Source organism: Eucalyptus grandis, chromosome 6 (genome assembly GCF_016545825.1).
Source record: "Eucalyptus grandis isolate ANBG69807.140 chromosome 6, ASM1654582v1, whole genome shotgun sequence".
Classification (NCBI taxonomy): domain Eukaryota; kingdom Viridiplantae; phylum Streptophyta; class Magnoliopsida; order Myrtales; family Myrtaceae; genus Eucalyptus; species Eucalyptus grandis.
Window position 1 is genome coordinate 22,514,925 of NC_052617.1, and position 19,209 is coordinate 22,534,133.

The window sequence follows — 19,209 nt, forward strand, 5'->3', positions numbered from 1 at the left end:
CCAACTAAGAACAAGTTGGTCTTTTCAAATACATTCATCATATATAGGGTTCGGTGCAGCAGTCATGGAGCTTGTGGGGTTGATGGTTGGAGTGGGACAGGTAATGGTGCCGTCAAGGTATCCCATTAAGGATTGGCTGCAAAGCAATGGAAACAAGTGGTTTTCCACAATAAAAAGTTATCACTAGAAAGTTCGAGGTAAAAGTGGTGTTGCATAGCTAGAGTAGAGATGGGAGATGACATTGTGAATAGGAAAAGTCAAAAATTGGAAGAGGGGGAAAAAAAGGAATAGCTGAGGTGTTTCCAATGATCTTACCAGTGCTTTGATACCATGTAAAAATAGACTCTAAGTTTGAGGATGAAGTTTTGCTTATCTTTTAACTCAAACATAACATTTGTATTTATAGAGTTTATCTACTAGCCGTTACAATAATTACATGGACTTATTCAAAAAATTTTGAATTTTGAATTATTCAGTTACAGTAATAACTATGATAATAATTATATGAGATAAGAATGGACTGATTAAAATATTTTGAATAGTTCATTATAGTAATAACTACAGTAATGACTAAACGAGAAAAGCATTAACTAATTTGAACAAGTCATGCATTGTTATCCTTAACAATAGGATACATGAAAAATTCCTCTTTCCATTTAGTTAAGTTCAACATTGAACATTCCCCGTTGGCTAATTGGTGAAATTTAAGTGTCAATAATTGAAATATGCAATTAAAAATTGTTGCCACTTATCACAAAAAGATTCGTTTAAAATAAACATCTATACTATTATATATATTAAAAAAAAAAAAAAAATCTCCTACAAATCTAAATTATTTGTTTTCTTCCCCCAATATCCTCAATTATTTATTTTACAAATATTTTATTCATGGAAAAATGCATTAATTAATAATTTATCTCGAACGACTATCAATTATAATGATTGCACCATTGTTTTCTTATCATGAAACAACCTTCCCAAAAAAATTTCAAAACTTGCGATAATTCTCTTCCCTTACAGATTTGTACAATATCTTTGAATTGTGAAGTTTACGAACTCATCATTTAATGATTCCAAGTTTTCTTAATAAGGTGATTTCCCCCCATTTTTTAAATACACGGGACGCTCGTACCCATTTGCTAGTATATTAATAAAGAAGCTAACTTGTTCTTTTGTAGGTTAAGGTAACCTCTTGTATGATGCACCAAAATTACCTTAGCCTCATCCAAGAAAATGCTGATAATAATACACAATACCAAAAATATTAATAGAAACAATTTTTTTTTTAGATTTTAAATATTTTTAGAAAGGTTATTGCGAGATAAAAACGGTTCAAATTTTAATATTAAAAAATGTGAAAATAAAATAAAACTTTGAATTTAAACGTTCATGCATGTAAATCATCATATTCACATATATCAAATTAGGCTCCAAATTCGAGTTCTCAATTAACTCACACACAGGAATTTGTCATTGCACGGAGCTTATGAATTGACTAATTAGATATATGTATTAGAATCGAATCGACTTCACTTATCGGGAAAAAAGGAGCTAGTTGATACCCACACGGCAGGCTTTGATTAGAATCGCCGCCTAATATGACTAGCAGCCTTCAAAGATTTTGTTTGTTAGAAGTCTACTTGTTTTAAGATTCTTAGCACCGAAGATAAGTTCCATACGTTTGACTTGGTTGAAAGCTAAGATTTATAAATAGTAGCGTGAAGGGCATGATAAATTTATAGGAGCAAATTATTACGACTATCGGAAGAAAAAGAACAAAATGAGATCGGATGGGACGATGTCCGAGAAGGCGGGGTAGTCAACATGTAAGAATCTCTTCTTTATTATATCGCCATCTGTCGATATAGCAAGTGGGTTGGCCGATCTATAGTCATTATGATTAACTATAATGGTGATATAAGTAGAAACCCTCCGAGCAAACATGAGAAGAGAACTGCACCATAACGTGATGGAGATCGAAGTGATATCCACAGAATTCATCAAGCCCTCTAACCCAACCCCAGACAACCTAAAGATCCACAAGCTATCACTCCTTGATCAATTGATGCATTCAAGGTACAGTGCCCTTGTTTTTTTCTATCAAGATCACGACACAACCCTCTCCACATCCCAAATCTCACGCACCCTAAAGAGCTCGCTCTCCCAATCCCTCACCCGCTTCTACCCCTTCGCTGGGAAGATCAAGGACCGCCTCTCCATTGAGTGCGACGATGGAGGTATCCCCTTCTCGGTAGCTAGGGCTCAATCGAGCCTCTCACGGTTCCTCGACCGGCCAGACCCCCGGGCTATTCAAGACTTCCTTCCGGGGGCTACTTTCAAGCTAGTCGACACCGGATCTCGAGTGGCGATGGTCCAAATGACCACCTTCGCTTGTGGTGGGATTGCGGTTGGCATGTTGGTTGCGCATGTGGTCGCCGACGGGGTCGGCATGAGCACTTTTCTCAAGGCTTGGGCTGCGAGGGCCCACGAGTCCATGGACGATGTATGGCCGGATTTCGACACGACGCTGTCGCTGTTTCCTCAATATGAAGCATTCCCGGAAAAGCTGTCGTTCGCGAGCGTGTATGCTCCCTGCTACCAAAGAGGCTGGTAGGACGAGTCGCTTCCATTACCTTTTTAATCAGTTAGAAGCACGATAAAAAAAAATAATAATAATAATAACAAGCATAATCCAACGGTGAGGTATATCTGTCTGGATTGTGACTGTTCATATGAAAAAGTGACTAATTTCATTAAGATATCATTACTTGTTATTACATATTCAGACTCATTTCTTGTATAAGATGTTATTATCGATGTGCACCAGATACTATGTTAAAAAATTCGATAAACGAAAATCGAAATGGATTTTTCCTTTAATGGGTAGACACGTTCCAACCATTTCTCTCAGGTGTGGTGCAAGAAGATTGGTGTTCGACGCGTCCGCCATAGCCAGAATGAAGGACAAAGCAACAAGCTCGCGTCTCCAGAAACCGAGCCGTGTGGAAGCCGTCTCCGCCTTAATATGCAAATCCATGATGGCAGCGGTCAACCCCAAACCGAAGGCGATGTTGATGGCCCACTACGTGGACTTGCGCCGGCGAGCCACGCCGACCATCCCCAACTATGCCGTCGGGAACCACCTCTTCTTGGCTGTCGCACGGTTTTGTCCCACCGAGTCCAATGACCTGGCCATCATCGCAGGCCGGCTCCGGGAAGCGACGGCCAGAGTCGACGGCGACTTGGTCAAAGGTCTGCAAGGCGAGGGCGGATTCTTGAAGTTGCGCGAGGCCGTCGGAGAAATTAAGGAGGTCATCTCTGGTGGTATGAATGGCGGCGGTGGCGGCAACATCAATAATAATAAGCTGGACTATCTAGGGTTTACTAGTATGTGCAATTTCGGGCTTTATGAGATTAATTTTGGTTGGGGAAATCCGGCTTGGGTGACCAGTATTGGCTTACCAGGGAAAAAACCTATAGAGATCCCAAACATTAATTACGTGTTTTTGTCGGACACTAGATGTGGAAATGGGATCGAGGCGTGGATTCTTTCAGATGAAAATAGGCTTCTAGCCTTGGAGAAAGACCCAGAGATTCTGGAATTCGCTGTTGTTGATCCGAGTCCCTTAAAGATGCTGTTGAAAAGTAATTTGTAATTCGTCCTTTCTTATTAGAAGTAATTTTGATTTTTTTTTTCTTAAAGCACAAGTATCCAATTTGAATTTCTCTTCTTATTTGTTATTTCATGCTCCCATTTGACATTTATATATATATATTTGTATTGTTTTCTAAAGCACAATTCCAATTTATATTTCTCACGTTCCAATTTGACATACCCACATACATACATATATATATATATCATTTTCTAATGAATTGTGGGTTGATATAGGTTTCTCGTCTCGAGCTCAGCTCGTGGCTTGACTTTGACTTGCGGTACTAATCAATAACGGGAATGCAAACAGCACAACAACTTGTACTGATCTTCATATTGGGACAAACAGTACAATATGTCATTTGTTGATGATGATTTAGGGTGCAGGCGCATGATCAGAATCTTGTAGATCATGTTGACTTTCAGTGGCAGCATGCTTAGTGGGATTTTTGTCTCCGAGGATCAACTCAGAACTTTCAAGTACGAAGGAGTAAGCATTTGTATGGCTTATATAGATTTTCTTAAAATGGCAAAGAGGGAATTTGACGAGATCAGCGATCGCTTCAATAGTAACAATGTAATTTTGTTTGCCGGAAAAAAATATATGACACTGTCACGGTTTGATAAGGTGGAGATTTGAAGAGAACAACGCAACAACATCATAACAGATCTCTTCTTTGAAGAGTGCAGAAGTAGTTCAGATGGAGTTTTCAAACAACGCAGTCATGAAAATGCCGCGATTGTCTAGACTCCTGAACTCAACAAAATGATTGGCAACAGATTGACGGGAAAGAAGGGAATTGAAGGTGAGCTGGTGATCATGTCAGAGAAAGAGGGTTGACTCAACGGACGGATAAGAATAAAACTTTCCGTAGGCTCGAAGTTTTCCTCCTCCTCCTTCATTCGACCACTGATCACGGTGACGGTTGGCACCTAGTCAAAGGCGAGCTTGAGCTCTCCCACGGCCGGCAAGTTTGAGCCTCACCAAATCAGCAAGTCAGAGGCTCATGCTCACCTATACGATGAGTGGCCATCTCGAGCTTGCCAATCTAGTGAGTGGCGAACTTGAGTTTGCTTGTGGCTGGTTGCTAGTCATCACCATGGCCAGCCAAGACAGAAGGAAAGAAAAGAAAGAATTAAAAATTCAAATTTAAAAAAAAGAAAAAAAAAGAGGGGGCTAGCAAGGTTATAAGATAAGAGAGTGAGTGAGGAAAATATTTTCCCCTAATTGAAAAGTGAAAAGCATTTTTCCCTATTTTAGAAGACTTTTTTTCGTTGATTGAAAATATTTTTCCTCACCAATTTATTTTTTGTGAAACAAACGCTGGAAAATTCAAAAAATACTTTGTTGAGAGTTATTTTCCACAAAACAAAAGGAGCTCTAGTGCCACCATCACTTGCTCAACTTCTTTAGTGGTGGTTGCAGGCTGGCTAGGCTCCCATCCTTCAGTGGTTTGTTCTTCTTGTACCACATTTTCTTTTCCTTTGAAGGGGCGATTGGCCTTGTGAGGTAGCCCCAGCAAGAACTTCCTCGTCACAACGAAGAGGGGAGCAAATCAACTCTTCAGCTACTACTCGTAGTCTATCTTACATGGCAAGCGAAAATTACTTATGTAGATCTAGCCAAGCTTCCAAATCTAGAGCCATGGCCCCAAACGATGGCGACTCCTGATCCGAAATTCGACCGGGTCAAATTTAGCGGCATCGATCGTCAACATGAGGACAATGGAGAGGCAGCTTGACTTGAACCCGCAACAATGTCAACTTGGATACCAGCTAGGGGTGTCAAAAACCGAACCATAAACCAAATCGAACCGAACCGAAATTGCATGTATTTCGGTTTAGTTTCGGTTCGGATAATTGAAGAATCATCCTCTTTTTTATTTTTATTTTTTGCCAATTCAGGTTATTTTGGTCTGGGTTAAAAGAATTGACTTTTAACTCTAATTTTTTTTTAGAAAAAAAAAAAAAAAAAGCCCTCAAACCCTAATCTCTCTTCTTTCTCACCCTCTCAGCCACTCAGAAACCCTAATCGCTCAATCTCCTCCAAAATCCTCCTAGATTGCAAGCATGCTTCCATCTCGTTGTTGGGCTCATCATTCGAATTGAGGGCACTGGTTTCTTGACCTCGTGGTTGCAGAGCATGTTTTCGTTGCTCCGAAATTGATTATGGTGGGGTGGGTCCACCATCCACAAGGCCTCGAACTCGCCGGTGGAGTTCACCCCGGACCAGAGAGGCGGCCTGGTGCTCCCAAGCCCCGATTTCCAACAACTGTCCATCGAGCAGCTCGACCTCTTCCCATCGAATCTTCCATTTCGATGCTCTTCTCTCGATCTGTCCCTTAGAGCTTTTTCCCTCTTGTGAATTTGTTTTGCTTAGAAATGGAATTCAAAAGGATCACAAAATCAAATCGAGGAGATCTTTTCATTGCAGATTTTGGGCATTTCTCGCCCATGGAGAGGGAGAAGGAGGAGAGGAGGGAGAAAAGGCGCTTCGTTTGAAGAGAGAGAAGAAGTGGAGGAGGAGAGAGAAAACACGTAGTGGTTTTGTGTAGCTTTAATTTCTTTCACATTTTTTTTTTTACTTTCTTTCTTACTTTGAATTGAAAGGACGGGATAAGATGGAAAACCAAAAATCTGAATTGAAAAAACCAAACCGAACCGGATTTTTGGTTCGGTTTGTGTTTGGTTTAGATCTTTATTCAGTTCGGTTTAGCCACTTATCCTAAAGGTTTGATTCGGTTCGGATTTTCAAAAATCCCGAACCGAACCAAACCATTGATACCCTGATATTAGCAACTCTGCCGTTATAATGGGGCGATGATGGAAGGTAGGGGTGTCAACGATTTGGTGCGGTTTGTGTCTTTCGAAAATCCGAACCGAACCGAACCAAAACTATTAGGATAAGTGACTGAACCGAACCAAATAGAGATCCAAACTGAACACAAACCGAACCAAAAATCTAGTTATGTTTGCCTTTTTCAATTCGGATTTTCGGTTTTCCATCTTATCCCGTCCTTTCAATTCAAAGTAGGAAAGAAAGTAAAATAAATAAAAATAATAAATGTGAAAGAAAATAAAGCTACACAAAATCACTACGTGTTTTCTCTCTCCTCCTCTTCCCCCACTTCTTCTCTCTCTTCAGACAAAGCGCGTTTTCTCCCTCCTCCTCCCTCCTTCTCTCTCTCCATGGGCTGAGAAATGACCAAAATCTACAACGAAAAGATCTCCTCAATTTGATTCTGTGATCCTTTTGAATTCCATTTCTAAGCAAAACAAATTCAGAGGGATCCTCAATTTGATTCTATGATCCTTTTGAATTCCATTTCTACGCAAAACAAATTCACAAGAGAGAAAAAGCTCCAAGGGACAGATCGAGAGAAGAACATCGAAATGGAAGATTCGATGGGAAGATGTCAAGCTGCTCGATGGAGAGTTGCTGGAAATCAGGGCTCGAGAGCACTAGGTCTCCTCTCTGGTCCTGTGCGAACTCCACCAACGAATTCGAGGCCTTGCGAATGGTGGACAACATCAGAGTCGTTGGGAACCTCAAGGATGCAGAGGCTAAGGGAGGGCTTGGGGTCGTCCATGGCTATATGACAATTATGGATACCTAGGGGATCAATAGCATGCCCGAACGACATAGACGACAGCCATGGATGAGTGTCGACATGCTCTGAGCGGGTTGTCTATGCCCAGCCGCTATCTTTCATGGTGCAAGTGTCGTCCATGGTCTTTGAAGGCAAAAAGAAAGGTAAGAAAACATTAAAAAGAAGAGAGAGAAACGAAGGAGAGAGTAGGCTTGCAAGTATTCTAAAAGGTGGGCCCACAAGCGACAAATGTCACTCACGGAATGGACTAAGACGTGGCTATCACAGTTGCACCCTATACTTTCTCACGAGTCAATGCACTTAGGTAACCGTTGTATCGAAGAAATTAAACACACAAACACACTTAGGGCATGCATGCCACGTTTCTGTTCTTTATTTTTTTTTTTCTGTAGAATAAAAAAAGAGCAGAAATATATTTGGTGATGTCAAATAATTTTTCTATTTTTGAATAAGATTGGAACAAAAACAACAAGTAAAAAAAAAAAAAAAAAAAAAAAAAAGTAAATCACCACACTCATCGGTCGATGGTGCAGCTGGTGGCGGCGGACGATGTTTGGCGGCTAGTGGCAGTAGACAACAAAGGCAGTCAACCGGTGGCGAGCAATGGGTGGCGAGAAGAAAAGAAAAAAAAAATAAAAAAATCTTAAGAAATTGAAAGAAATACTACATTACCAAAAAAAAAAAAAATTGTGGACTATACAAAACTCATTCATGTTCTTTTTTTATTCCAAAAATAGAAATTTTGTATAGTTATTAAACGTCTTTTTTTACTCATAAATTGTTCTATGAAATAAAAATAATAAAGGATTATTTCTAAAAAAAGAAATTATTTCCCGAAACAAAAATGTTACGAAATAGGCTCTTAGCTAATTGCTTACGTATATAGCAATTTGAAACTATAAAAATTCAAATCATGAAAATTCGATTTCAATGTGTAACCAAATGCAACTCTCTTTCTATCTCATTTCGGTTGTCCTCTCCTTGCATATCCAAAGGGGCCTCCGTTGTAGATGTCGCGTCCACCGTCCTGGCTAACGGCTACCGGCAAGTAGAGCCTAGCATCATTCTTAGCATTAATAACAGCGAGCTAATCCGCTCACCTCGTCGTCTATCTCTCATGATTACAGCCGGCGTGGCCGTTGCAGTTGACCATAGCGTCACCTTTCTTCATCTTCGTACAGCAGCAGCGGCTGGAGTATGAAAATGGAAACTTTCGTGGGAGAAAGATGAAGGGGAGAATTGAACGCCGCGGCCTTCGTAGGTTCGAAGTGGAGTGACGCTTATAAAAATTTCGAGCCGGTTAAATGAAGGTTTAAAGTTGCCCCCCTTTAGCTTGAGAGGATCCTAATCAGTTGATATTTTGTGATGTTATCGGATTCGACAAGAGAACTATATCAAACTCGAAAGTCAAGATGCATCCACGGAGTTCGACTATCGTGGGTCTTTCGATAATTACCCAACGTATTAGTCAGCCAGTGTAATTTCTGTCCACAATCCACATCGAACCCCATTGATTTAGATTTATCAATCTTTCAAACTATAACTATTCATGGTAGTGATGTTGGAAGAAAATTGTGTAACAATCCGAGAAATTATCAAAACAGTTCTAATGGCTCACCGCTGGCAGAGCCTAGCATCTTTCTTAGCATTAATAACAGCGGGCTAAACCGCTTTCCTCGTCGTCTCTCTCATGATTACAGCCGGCGTGGCCGGTGCAGTTGACGGTAGCGTCACCTTTCCTCATCTTCGTACAGAAGCGGCGGCTGGAATATGAAAATGGAAACTTTCGTGGGAGAAAAAGAGGAGAATCGAATGCCGCGGGTCGCCTTCGTAGGTTCGAAAGTGGTGTGACGCATATAAAAAAAATTCCAGACGCTTAAATGAAGGATTTAAAGTTGCCCCCCTCTGGCTTGAAAGGAGCCTAATCAGTTGAATTTTGGTGATGTTATCGGATTCGACGAGAGAACTATCAAACTCGAAAGTCGAGATGCACCCGCATAGTTCGATTATCATGGGTCTTTCGATAATTTCCCAACGTATTAGTCGGCCAGTGCAATTTCTGTACACAATCGACATCGAACCCCATTGATTTAGATTTATCAATCTTTCAAACTATTAACTACTCATGTTATTGACATCGGAAGAAAATTGTGCAACAAACCGGAAAATTATCAAAACAATTATAAACATATTATAATTGTACCAATTCAGTTTTAAACTTATTGCATTTGTACCATTTTAGTCCATTTGGTCAATTTTGGCTTGCCGGTATTGACATGGACACCGACCAATGCTGATGTGGCTTTTTTTTTTTTTTTTTTTGAATTTTTCCTTCTTTTTTTCTCTTTATTTTTGTTATTGTTTTTTTTTTTTTTTTTTCCTCTGCCTAGTCGCCGGAGCAAGCAACGGCTAAGGCCAACGAGGTCGACATCGTCGCCACGAGTGAGGCTCGTGCTCACCATCATTAGGCGATGGCTAGCCACATCATGGCTAGGTGAGCTCAACCTTGCCCATAGTTCTAGCAAGGCATGACCTTGCTAGATCTAGGTGAGGGTGAGGGCAGCAAGGTCAAGGTTACCCAACCACGGTGAGGCTAGGTCAAGGCATGACCTCTCCCAGCGACGGTGAAGGCAAGCTTCACTAATGGCCAATGATCGGCTAAAGAAGGAAGGAAAGAAAAAAATGAAAAAAAATAAAAGAAAATATTTAAAAATTGCCACATCACATTGGCTGAATAGCCAGTGCCGACCAATGTCCACGTTAATACTGGCTGATCAAAATTAACCCGATGAACTGAATTGACACAAATATAAAATATTTAGAACTAAATCAGCAAAAAAAAAATGTTTATGACTGAATTTATAAACTTATATTAGATTTATGATGTTTTGGTAATTTTCCCCATAATAAATGGATTGCACATACCATCTATCACATAGAACTCCTCTCTCAAGACCCAAAAACTTTTAAGCTACTCTTAAAATTAGTACTTAGGCATCGAACCTATATATATATCCGCACACGCTACAAATTAAGACACCAAACCACATCCAAAATGGAGGTCGTAGTGGTATCCAGGGAATTCGTGAAACCATATAGTCCCACACCAAACCACCTCAAAATCCATAAGCTGTCTCTTCTTGATCAGTTCGTCCCTACTCTTTACGTTCCCTTGGTCCTTTTCTACACCATCGAAGAAGCTGATCGAGCCGCCACAACACCCTCACGCATGATACAACTTCTGAAGCAATCTCTGTCCGAAACTCTACCGCCGTTCTATCCCCTGGCGGGAAGATCAACGGTGACGGCCTCTCCATCGAGTGTGATGACGAGGGCGTTCTCCTTGTCGAGGCCAGGGCCGAGTTTGCCCTATCGCGGCTACTCCACCGGCCAGACTTCGAAACGGTCAGGAAATTCCTGCCTTGCGCCGCTGCATGGAGGAGAGTAGAAGTTGAAATAGCTAGTACGAGTACCTAGAGGGGGGGTGAATAGGTATATAAAAAAATTTCTCGAAGCTTGCACGATATTTAAACAATTAAAGAATTTGCAACAGTTAAAAATTCAATCGCAAGACTGAGTAAAGGAAAGAGAGAATTGAACACTCGCTTTATAGTGGTTCGGCTTGATTCAAGCCTACGTCCACTCTTCTGCACTGACAGCCGATTGGCTGGATTCCACTATAATCAAAGAGTTGTTACAGTGTTGATCTTCCTTGATTTCTAGGTGTAGATGATCTACCACACTCGCTCAAGGCGTTACCAAGTATAAACACTCTCTGTGTACAATTTCGCTCGCCTCGACTAACAATCAAGGATCTTCAGACTCTGGAATTTTTCTATCGATCACACGCTTAAAACAACTAGAACATCTTCCTTTTATACTCCTTCATGCCATCATAGCCGTTGGCACTTACCAAAGGAATTCCTCCAATCTACCCGTTGGACGAAATCAATCAAGAAGATCATCCGAGCTATTTAAGGAATCGATGATAGCCCATCAATCTGTTCGCCCATACAATCGGGATCTCGGTTTCCAAGAATAGAATAATCCAAGATTATTTCGTCGACCATCGGATCTTCAATTGATCTTAGATAAGAATTAAAGAATCCGAAATGATTATCCAACCAAAGAATCTATTCCGAGAGGATAGAATCAAATCCTCAACCATAAACCTCGACTTTGGATTTTCTTCAACACTGGATTAGAAAGACTGTCAGTGAGAATAATTTTGAGTCTTGAGTCTTGAGTCTTGAGTCTTGAGTCTTGAGATAACAATGTCTTGAGACTTTAACTATCGATATCCAGACTTAGACTGATAGAAATGTTTTGTCAGCTTCAAAATATTCTGGAAAGATTTCTCCAACAATCTCCCCCTTTTTTATGGTGACAAAACTTTCTTGAAGATTTGAACAACTTTGACCTGCAAAAACATTTCTCAAGCAATATGGCTAACTCATAAAGATTAATAAACAACCAGACTCGCATCCACAGCAAATTGGTTAGTCTTTCATGAGTAATACCATGTAACAATACTTGATATAAATGCAACCAAATCAAGCATCAAAATCCACAACCAATTCAGTCTAACACTCAAGTTCAAGTTCTCAAGTCATACTCAAAAATAAACATAAACACAAAAGTCACTTCAAATAAAGTTTTAAAATAATGTTTGTTCAAATTGGTTCTCCCCTTTTTGTCATCATTAAAAAGAGGGTGAGAAAGGAGTCATGTCTGCTTGGGAATGCGCACGATCTGGAAATCCCCAATTGAATGGACTACTCCTTCGAGCTTCTTCAGATCTTCTCGCAGATGAGCTACCTCTTCTCTCTTCGCATTGGCTTGAAGTTGCAGAGCGAGGTCTTTGTATTTATCTTCCGAGAGACCAAGATGCTTGTCCAAAGCATGCTTCAAAGCTTGGATTTCACAGTCCGAATATATATCTCGGTTACGCATTTCCAAAGAATATTCATGATACTACGAAGATCTACGAATCATCCGTCATACCGGGCATTGGCTTTCTCGGATGGTGTGTGTGCAGACGATGGCGCTTTTGAACGGTCTGGCAGATTTGGAATCGTCGTATCATCTTCTTCAGGCAATTGAGAGACCTGAACGTCTTCTGGGTCTTCTGGAGATTGTCTTAGATCTTCAGCAGCATGAGGTGGAGACCTCTCTTGCTCGCTAACTCCCCCTGTCTCTAGGACATCGAAAGGGGAAGAGTGATGATCATGCTCTTGATTTCCCTTCTCTCCAGATTTATCAGCAGACTGTTCTTTTTCTTCTTCCTCAACTTCTTTCTCCTTCTCTCTCTGTTCTTCTTCTTCTCTGCTCTGCTGAAGTTCTGTCGGATAAGACACAAAACGTCTTATTCTTGTCAGTGCTGGAATAGTGGGATCTTCATTATCTTCATCCTCATCCTCATCCTCCGAATAAGAGTTCTTTTCCTCTTTTTCGAAGAAGCACCAATGGCCTTCTTTCCTTTCCCTTTTGAAGCGGGACGGACTGGAGATTTCACTTTGAATTTCTCCATTGCCTTAGAGAGTTCTTGCGGACGCATCTTCATTAACATTTTCAGCCCTACCACCATCTTATCACACGGTCGAACACAAAAAGTATGTGGCAGTTCAATATTCAGATGTCTCGAAGATCTTGGTCACTGCACCGGGATAAGGCAATTGTCCTTTGTCTTTTGACACTGCTCTGTACATATGGAAAAGAATAGTGTGCGGGAGAGAGAACTTTCGTCCTGAGTTGATCGCATACATCAACTTTGCTTCAGAAAGAGACACAGAAGTCTTTGAAGTAGACTTAGGTCTGAGACAATTGATCACAATCTTGTGAAGCACAATGTTGATGGCATTCATCCTGGAATAGATAATTTTCTTATCTACATCCCTATCTTTGACAAGATCCAGAGTAGTTCGAGCAGGTGAGACCTTGATTGGGAGATAGCGTCCCCATTCAACTCCAACTATGTCCGCCAACATATTCACATCTACCACATAGACTTTGTCTCGAACACTGAATGAAATTCTATTCGCATCCAAAAAGCTAAGATTTGAATAGAAATAAGCGGTCGATGATCATACCCGTCTCAGAGTCGGAGCGAGAAAGTCTCAAGTTGAAGCAAATTCAACTTCTCTCTTAGGTTCAAGTTGATGGAATCCGGAAGTCAAAATCGACACTTCTAGGGTTGATTACCCTCTTTTCAACAGATCGTAATACACTTTTTCCGATCCTTGGATTTAAACAAATCCATCCGATTTCCTTTCACCTTTGCCGCCACACCCATTTTAGGTTTAAATTCAAGGAACATTTTGTCATCATCGTTCCCGTCAATCAGATTTTGTCCCGGCATACGAGGATCTCTTGGAATGTTTGCAAGTGCTTCCTCTCGCTTTTCCTTTCGGGGCAATTCCCCATTCCTCCATTTTCTTCAGAAAAAGATACTCATTCCCATAATTTTTGTCCTTAAGGAAGTCATCTATATAGTTCAATGGAGTACTGTGCTTTTCAATGCACGATAAAGAGTATACAAAAAGGAGGGCTTTTGAACTCTTCTTGGGTCGGCATCCTCGATTATCTCTTCTTCCAGTTGTGACTTGCACTTTGTGGGGCAGGAGATGCTGAATGACGTGGAGGAGAGCGAATCGGACTCTGTCGCTGACTTGGTAAGTCTTCTTCCTTAGTGAGATCGAAATGTGTCGGTCCCTTCTTCATTCTTTGTGGTCCCCTGTTTGCGATTCTTGATGATTTCCTCGAAGACGACATCTTTCTTTGTCTATTGGAGGATTCCTTCACTTGCTTTCCCAAGAAAAATGACCACTTTCTCGACGATGAACAAAGAGTAGAAACAAGATATCGAGAGGAGAGTGCTTTTAGGGTTTTGAAAATTGGGGAAAGGAAAAAAAGCTGTATATAGATAACTCGTTTTTGAAAAGGAAGTTCAATCGGTGCAAGGAAAGTGAACGATTACTTCTTTTCAAAATCGATAACTGCCAAAATTATTAAACAAAAGATCGTACCTTTTCGAGTTAATTATAACTAAATGACAATTAGTACCTTTTAGATGAAATACAACTTACAGTCTTTAGCCATGAATGTCTGAGTCTCAGGACTTAGAGTCTAAGAGATCAAAGTCTTAGAGTTGGTGAGTCTCTAGACTTTAACTTCTTCAAGCTTCAAAATGTTGAGTCTCGAGCGGATAAAGTCAAACTGATTCTTCTCCAAAGGCTTTGTGAATATGTCCGCTAGTTGACTTTTTGAATCAACAAATTGAATCGAGATTTCTCCATTTTGAATATGATCTCTAATAAAGTGATGTCGAATCTCAATATGCTTTGCTCTTGAATGAAGGATTGGATTTTTGGTGAGATTTATCGCACTTGTGTTGTCACATCTGATTTCTGTGCATGAGTCTTCAATGCCAAAGTCTTGTAGCTGTTGTTTTATCCATAGAATTTGCGAACAATGAGCTTCCAAGAGCTACATACTCGCTTCGTCGTTGAAAGAGCTACGGTGCTTTGCTTCCTCGAAAACCAAGACACCGTTCGTTTCCAAGTAGTTGACAAGTTCCGAAGTGCTCTTTCTATCGACTCGCAACCGCCAGATCTCGCATCCGAGTATCCTAAAAGATTAAAGTCTCCCCTCTTTGGATACCAAAGACCGATGCTTGAAGATGAAGCAACGTATTTGATAATTCGTTTCACGGCAATGAGATGTGATTCTCTAGGATCCGATTGAAACCTAGCACGAGATACAAACACTAAACAAAATATCGAGGTCTAGAAGCGGATAATATAAAGAAGTGAACCGATCATGCTCCCGTACAGCTTTTGATCTACTTTCTTCCCTTCTTCATCCTTGTCTATCTTCCGAGAACATGACATTGGTATGTCGATCTTTTTGCATTTTTCCAATCCAAACCTTTTGACAAGATCATTCGCATATTTTTCTTGATGGATGAAAGTTCCTTCCTTCATTTGTTTCACTTGGAGTCCAAGAAAGAATGTTAACCCTCCCATCATACTCATTTCAAATTCATCCCGCATAGACTTAGAAAATTTCTTGCAAAGACTTTCATTAGATGATCCAAAAATAATGTCATCAACATATATTTGAACAAGTAAAAAGTTTTTGTTTTCCTTTTTGATAAACAAAGTAGTATCTACTTTACCTTTGACAAAACCATTTTGTAATAAAAACTTACTTAGTCTGTCGTACCAAGCTCGAGGTGCTTGCTTTAGACCATATAGAGCCTTTTTCAGTCTGAAGACTGAGTCTGGCTTCTTTGGGTCTTCAAATCTAGGCGGTTGTTCCACATAAACTTCCTCATGGATAAATCCATTTAGGAAAGCACTTTTGACGTCCATTTGGAATAACCTGAAATTTTTGTAACAAGCAAACGCAAGTAATAGACGAATAGCTTCTAACCTTGCAACGGGTGCGTAAGTCTCGTCATAGTCTATTCCTTCTTCTTGCGTATACCCTTTGGCCACGAGTCTCGCTTTGTTTCGTACGACTTTTCCTTTTTCGTTCATTTTGTTCCTGAATACCCATTTGGTTCCAATAACAGTTTTACCTTTTGGTTTAGATGTCAATTCCCAGACATCATTGATTTTGAACTGTCTTAGCTCTTCTTGCATAGCTTCGATCCAGCTTTCATCGATAAAGCTTCTTCTATGCTTTTTGGTTCAATTTCGAGAGATGAGAGCCACAAAGACTAGATTCTTCATGCCTTTTTGATCTCGGTGCGGATTCCTTCATTAAGTTCGCCAATAATAAGATCTTTGGGATGACTGGATTTGTGCTTCCAGTTACCGGTTGATGATCTCTTTCTTTATTTGATTCTCCATGAGCGTCTTGATGATGGACTTCCAGAATCTGAGATGCTTCTTGAGATGTAGATATTTGAAGATCTAGAGCGGATTCAGTCTCTTCGTACTGAGTCTGGCCGGATTCATCTTGCACTGAGTCTTGGAATTTGACATTCATTGATTCTTCCACAGACTGGCTTTTTTTGTTGTAGACTCTGTAGGCTTTGCTTGATGTAGAATATCCAAGGAAGATGCCTTCATCTGATCTTTCTTCAAATTTACCAACTCGATCATTTGCATTTTTCAAAATAAAGCATTTGCAACCAACACATGAAAGTATGAAACAATAGGCTTCTTACCTTTGAACAATTCATAGGGGTTTTGTCAAGAATAGGTCTTAGAAAGACTCTATTTATAATATAGCAAGCAGTTGAAACAGACTTTCAGCCCAAAATCGTGAAGAAATTTTACTTTCAATTAAAAGTGTTCTAGCCATTTCTTGAAGAGATCTATTCTTTCTTTCCACAACTCCATTTTGCTCTGGAGTATACGGAGAGGAAAATATGTGATTAACACCAGATTTATCACGTAATTTCGTAAAATCTTGATTTTCAAATTCACTTCCATGATCTGTTCTTATACTAGAAATAGCACATCCTTTTTCATTTTGAACCTTTTTAGCAAACTTTTCAAAGTACAAAAAGGTTTCTGATTTATTTGCAAGAAAATATACCCAGGTAAAACGAGAGTAATCATCTACAATTACTAGACAATATTTCTTACCTCCAATGCTCGGGTTCTTGTTGGTCCGAAGAGATCCATATGAAGCAACTGTATTACATGATTAGTAGATACATGATTTATTTGCTTAAATGAATTTCTTACCTGCTTTCCCAGAATGCATGGAGTGCATAAGTCAGACTTTTGGTATGGCAGTTTAGGTAGACCTCGAACAAGCTGTTTTGAAGAGATTTTGGCTAATTGCTTCTTGTTGATATGGCCAAGTTTTCTGTGCCATAGAATTGCTTCATCTTGAATTGAGATTAAGCATTGTTCTTCATTTGGCTTTACATCAAGGAGGTAGATGTTTCCATGCCTTCGACCCATGAAAGACCGAGTCGAATCTTTGCTAATTCCGAACATATGCCTTCTTGAAAGAAGATCTTGTAACCGCATCACACAATTGGCTAATGCTGAGTAGATTGTAGTTGAGTCCTTCCACTAGAGAGACATTGCTTATTGTGAGATTTCCAATTTTCGCAATTCCGAATCCCACAATACTTCATTTGCTATTTCCTCCGAATGAAACTTTTCCACCATTTACTTTAATAAGCTTTATGAAACATTTTGAGTCTCCTTGTCATGTGTCTTGAGCATCCGCTGTCAAGATACCACTTTACCTTCTTTTTGACAAAGACCTGCATTCAAAAAAAGAGTCTCAAGCTTTCTTTGGTACCCAAATTTTCTTGGGTCCTTTCGTGTTAGTAGGATGAGCATTATTAGGCCATACTCTCTTAACGAGCTTCCAAACCATAGGACACTCTTTTTCAAAATGATCCCGACTTGTTACACTTAGAACACCTTAAAGCATTTCGACCTACGGGCTTTACAAAAACTCTTTTGAAATGATTTTTATAAGCCTCTCTCGATGGTCTTTTCTTAATTCTTTCTTTTACTTTCGGAAAATCAATCAAAGGGATTGTTTCAGCTGTCATACCTAGACCCGACTTATTAAAGTAAGGTCTTTGGATTGAAAGGACTTTTTCAAGTTTTTCGGACCCTATTGAAAATTTCTTTGAAATATTTGATAAATCAGTTTTTAAGAAAGCATTTTCTTTTGAAAGATTGTCTTCACTTTCTTTAAGAGTAGAAACATTCAAGTCTAAATTTTTTACCTTTTCTTCTAAAATATTTTCCTTTTGTTTTAAAACTGAGTTTTCCTTTTTAAGTTCGGAAATCCTTTTAAGAGAAGTCTTAAGACTAAAACATAACTCATCAATATATTTAGAGACTTTGACAGGGATTTTATAATCACTTACCTCAAATTCACCGTCCCGAGTCGATCCAGTCCGAGTCCGATTGCGCCATTAGACACGAGTTGGCATATTCCTCATCACTCTCTTCACACTCGTATCGCTCCGGTTTCGGCTTTAAGAGCTTTTCGAAATTTCTCAGCTTTTCCTCTTTTCTTTTCGAAGAGGACAGTTGGGTCTGATGTGTCCCTTCTTTTTACATTCGAAGCAAACTACTTCTTTGTTTGGTTCCTCATCATCAACAGACTTGGTCTCGCTGTCTCGAGAACTTTGTTTCTTTGGGATGAACCTTCTGCCTTTTCTATTCAGTTTTCTGAATCTTCTTATCATGAGGGCGAGCTCCTCATCATCCATATCATCTTCGAATCTGCATCATCGAATCATCATTTGATTTTAGTGCAATAGATTTCTTACCTCTTGGATCTTCGTCTTCATTAATTCGTTCCACTTCGTAAGACCGAAGAGTTCCAATCGTTCGTCTACGATAATGGCATGATTCTTTGCGTCTCTCTTATTGAAGTCTTTATATGATTCCAATCCTTGGAGAGTCCACGTAGAAGCTTGTTCACCTTCATGGGATCAGAAATTTTTTGTCCTTGGTTCTCAAGACCATTGACAATATCTGTAAAACGACTAAACATGTCAGTTATTGATTCTCCTGGTTTCATTTTGAAGGATTCATATTGACCAAGAAGAATGTTAATTCTGGTCTCCTTCACTCGATCTGTCCCTTCATAAGTGATATGTAACCTGTCCCAGACTTCTTTTGCTGTGACACAAGAAGATATTCTGTTATATTCAGTTGGTGACAAAGCACAATATAAAGAATAAATTGCTTTAGTATCGAGTGCTTGTCTCTTGTTTATTTCTTCTTGAGACATTCCGCTGGTTTCAACGGTTTCTTTTCCTCTTTCAGTGATTGATGCAGCAGCGGAGTGATTCCTTTTTCCACTACGTCCCATTCCGAGGGATCCTTTGATCGTAGGAAAGCTTTCATCTTGTTCTTCCGGATGTTGTAATCCTTTCCATCGAAGTAGGGAGGTCTGGTATTGCTTTGCCCCTCCATCGCCCCTGCTAGCATACTAGCCATGGAT

At 39.8% G+C, this 19,209-nt stretch overlaps 1 protein-coding gene across 1 annotated transcript; it reads left to right on the plus strand.

Moving 5' to 3' along the window:
- Positions 1–1,907: 1,907 nt before the first annotated feature.
- On the plus strand, positions 1,908–3,680 carry LOC104448919 (stemmadenine O-acetyltransferase). Its single transcript, XM_010062856.3, has 2 exons — positions 1,908–2,610; positions 2,912–3,680. The coding sequence occupies exons 1-2, from the start codon at positions 1,943–1,945 to the stop codon at positions 3,654–3,656; spliced, it is 1,413 nt and encodes a 470-aa protein (XP_010061158.2). The 5' UTR covers positions 1,908–1,942; the 3' UTR covers positions 3,657–3,680.
- The last annotated feature ends 15,529 nt before the right edge of the window (positions 3,681–19,209 follow it).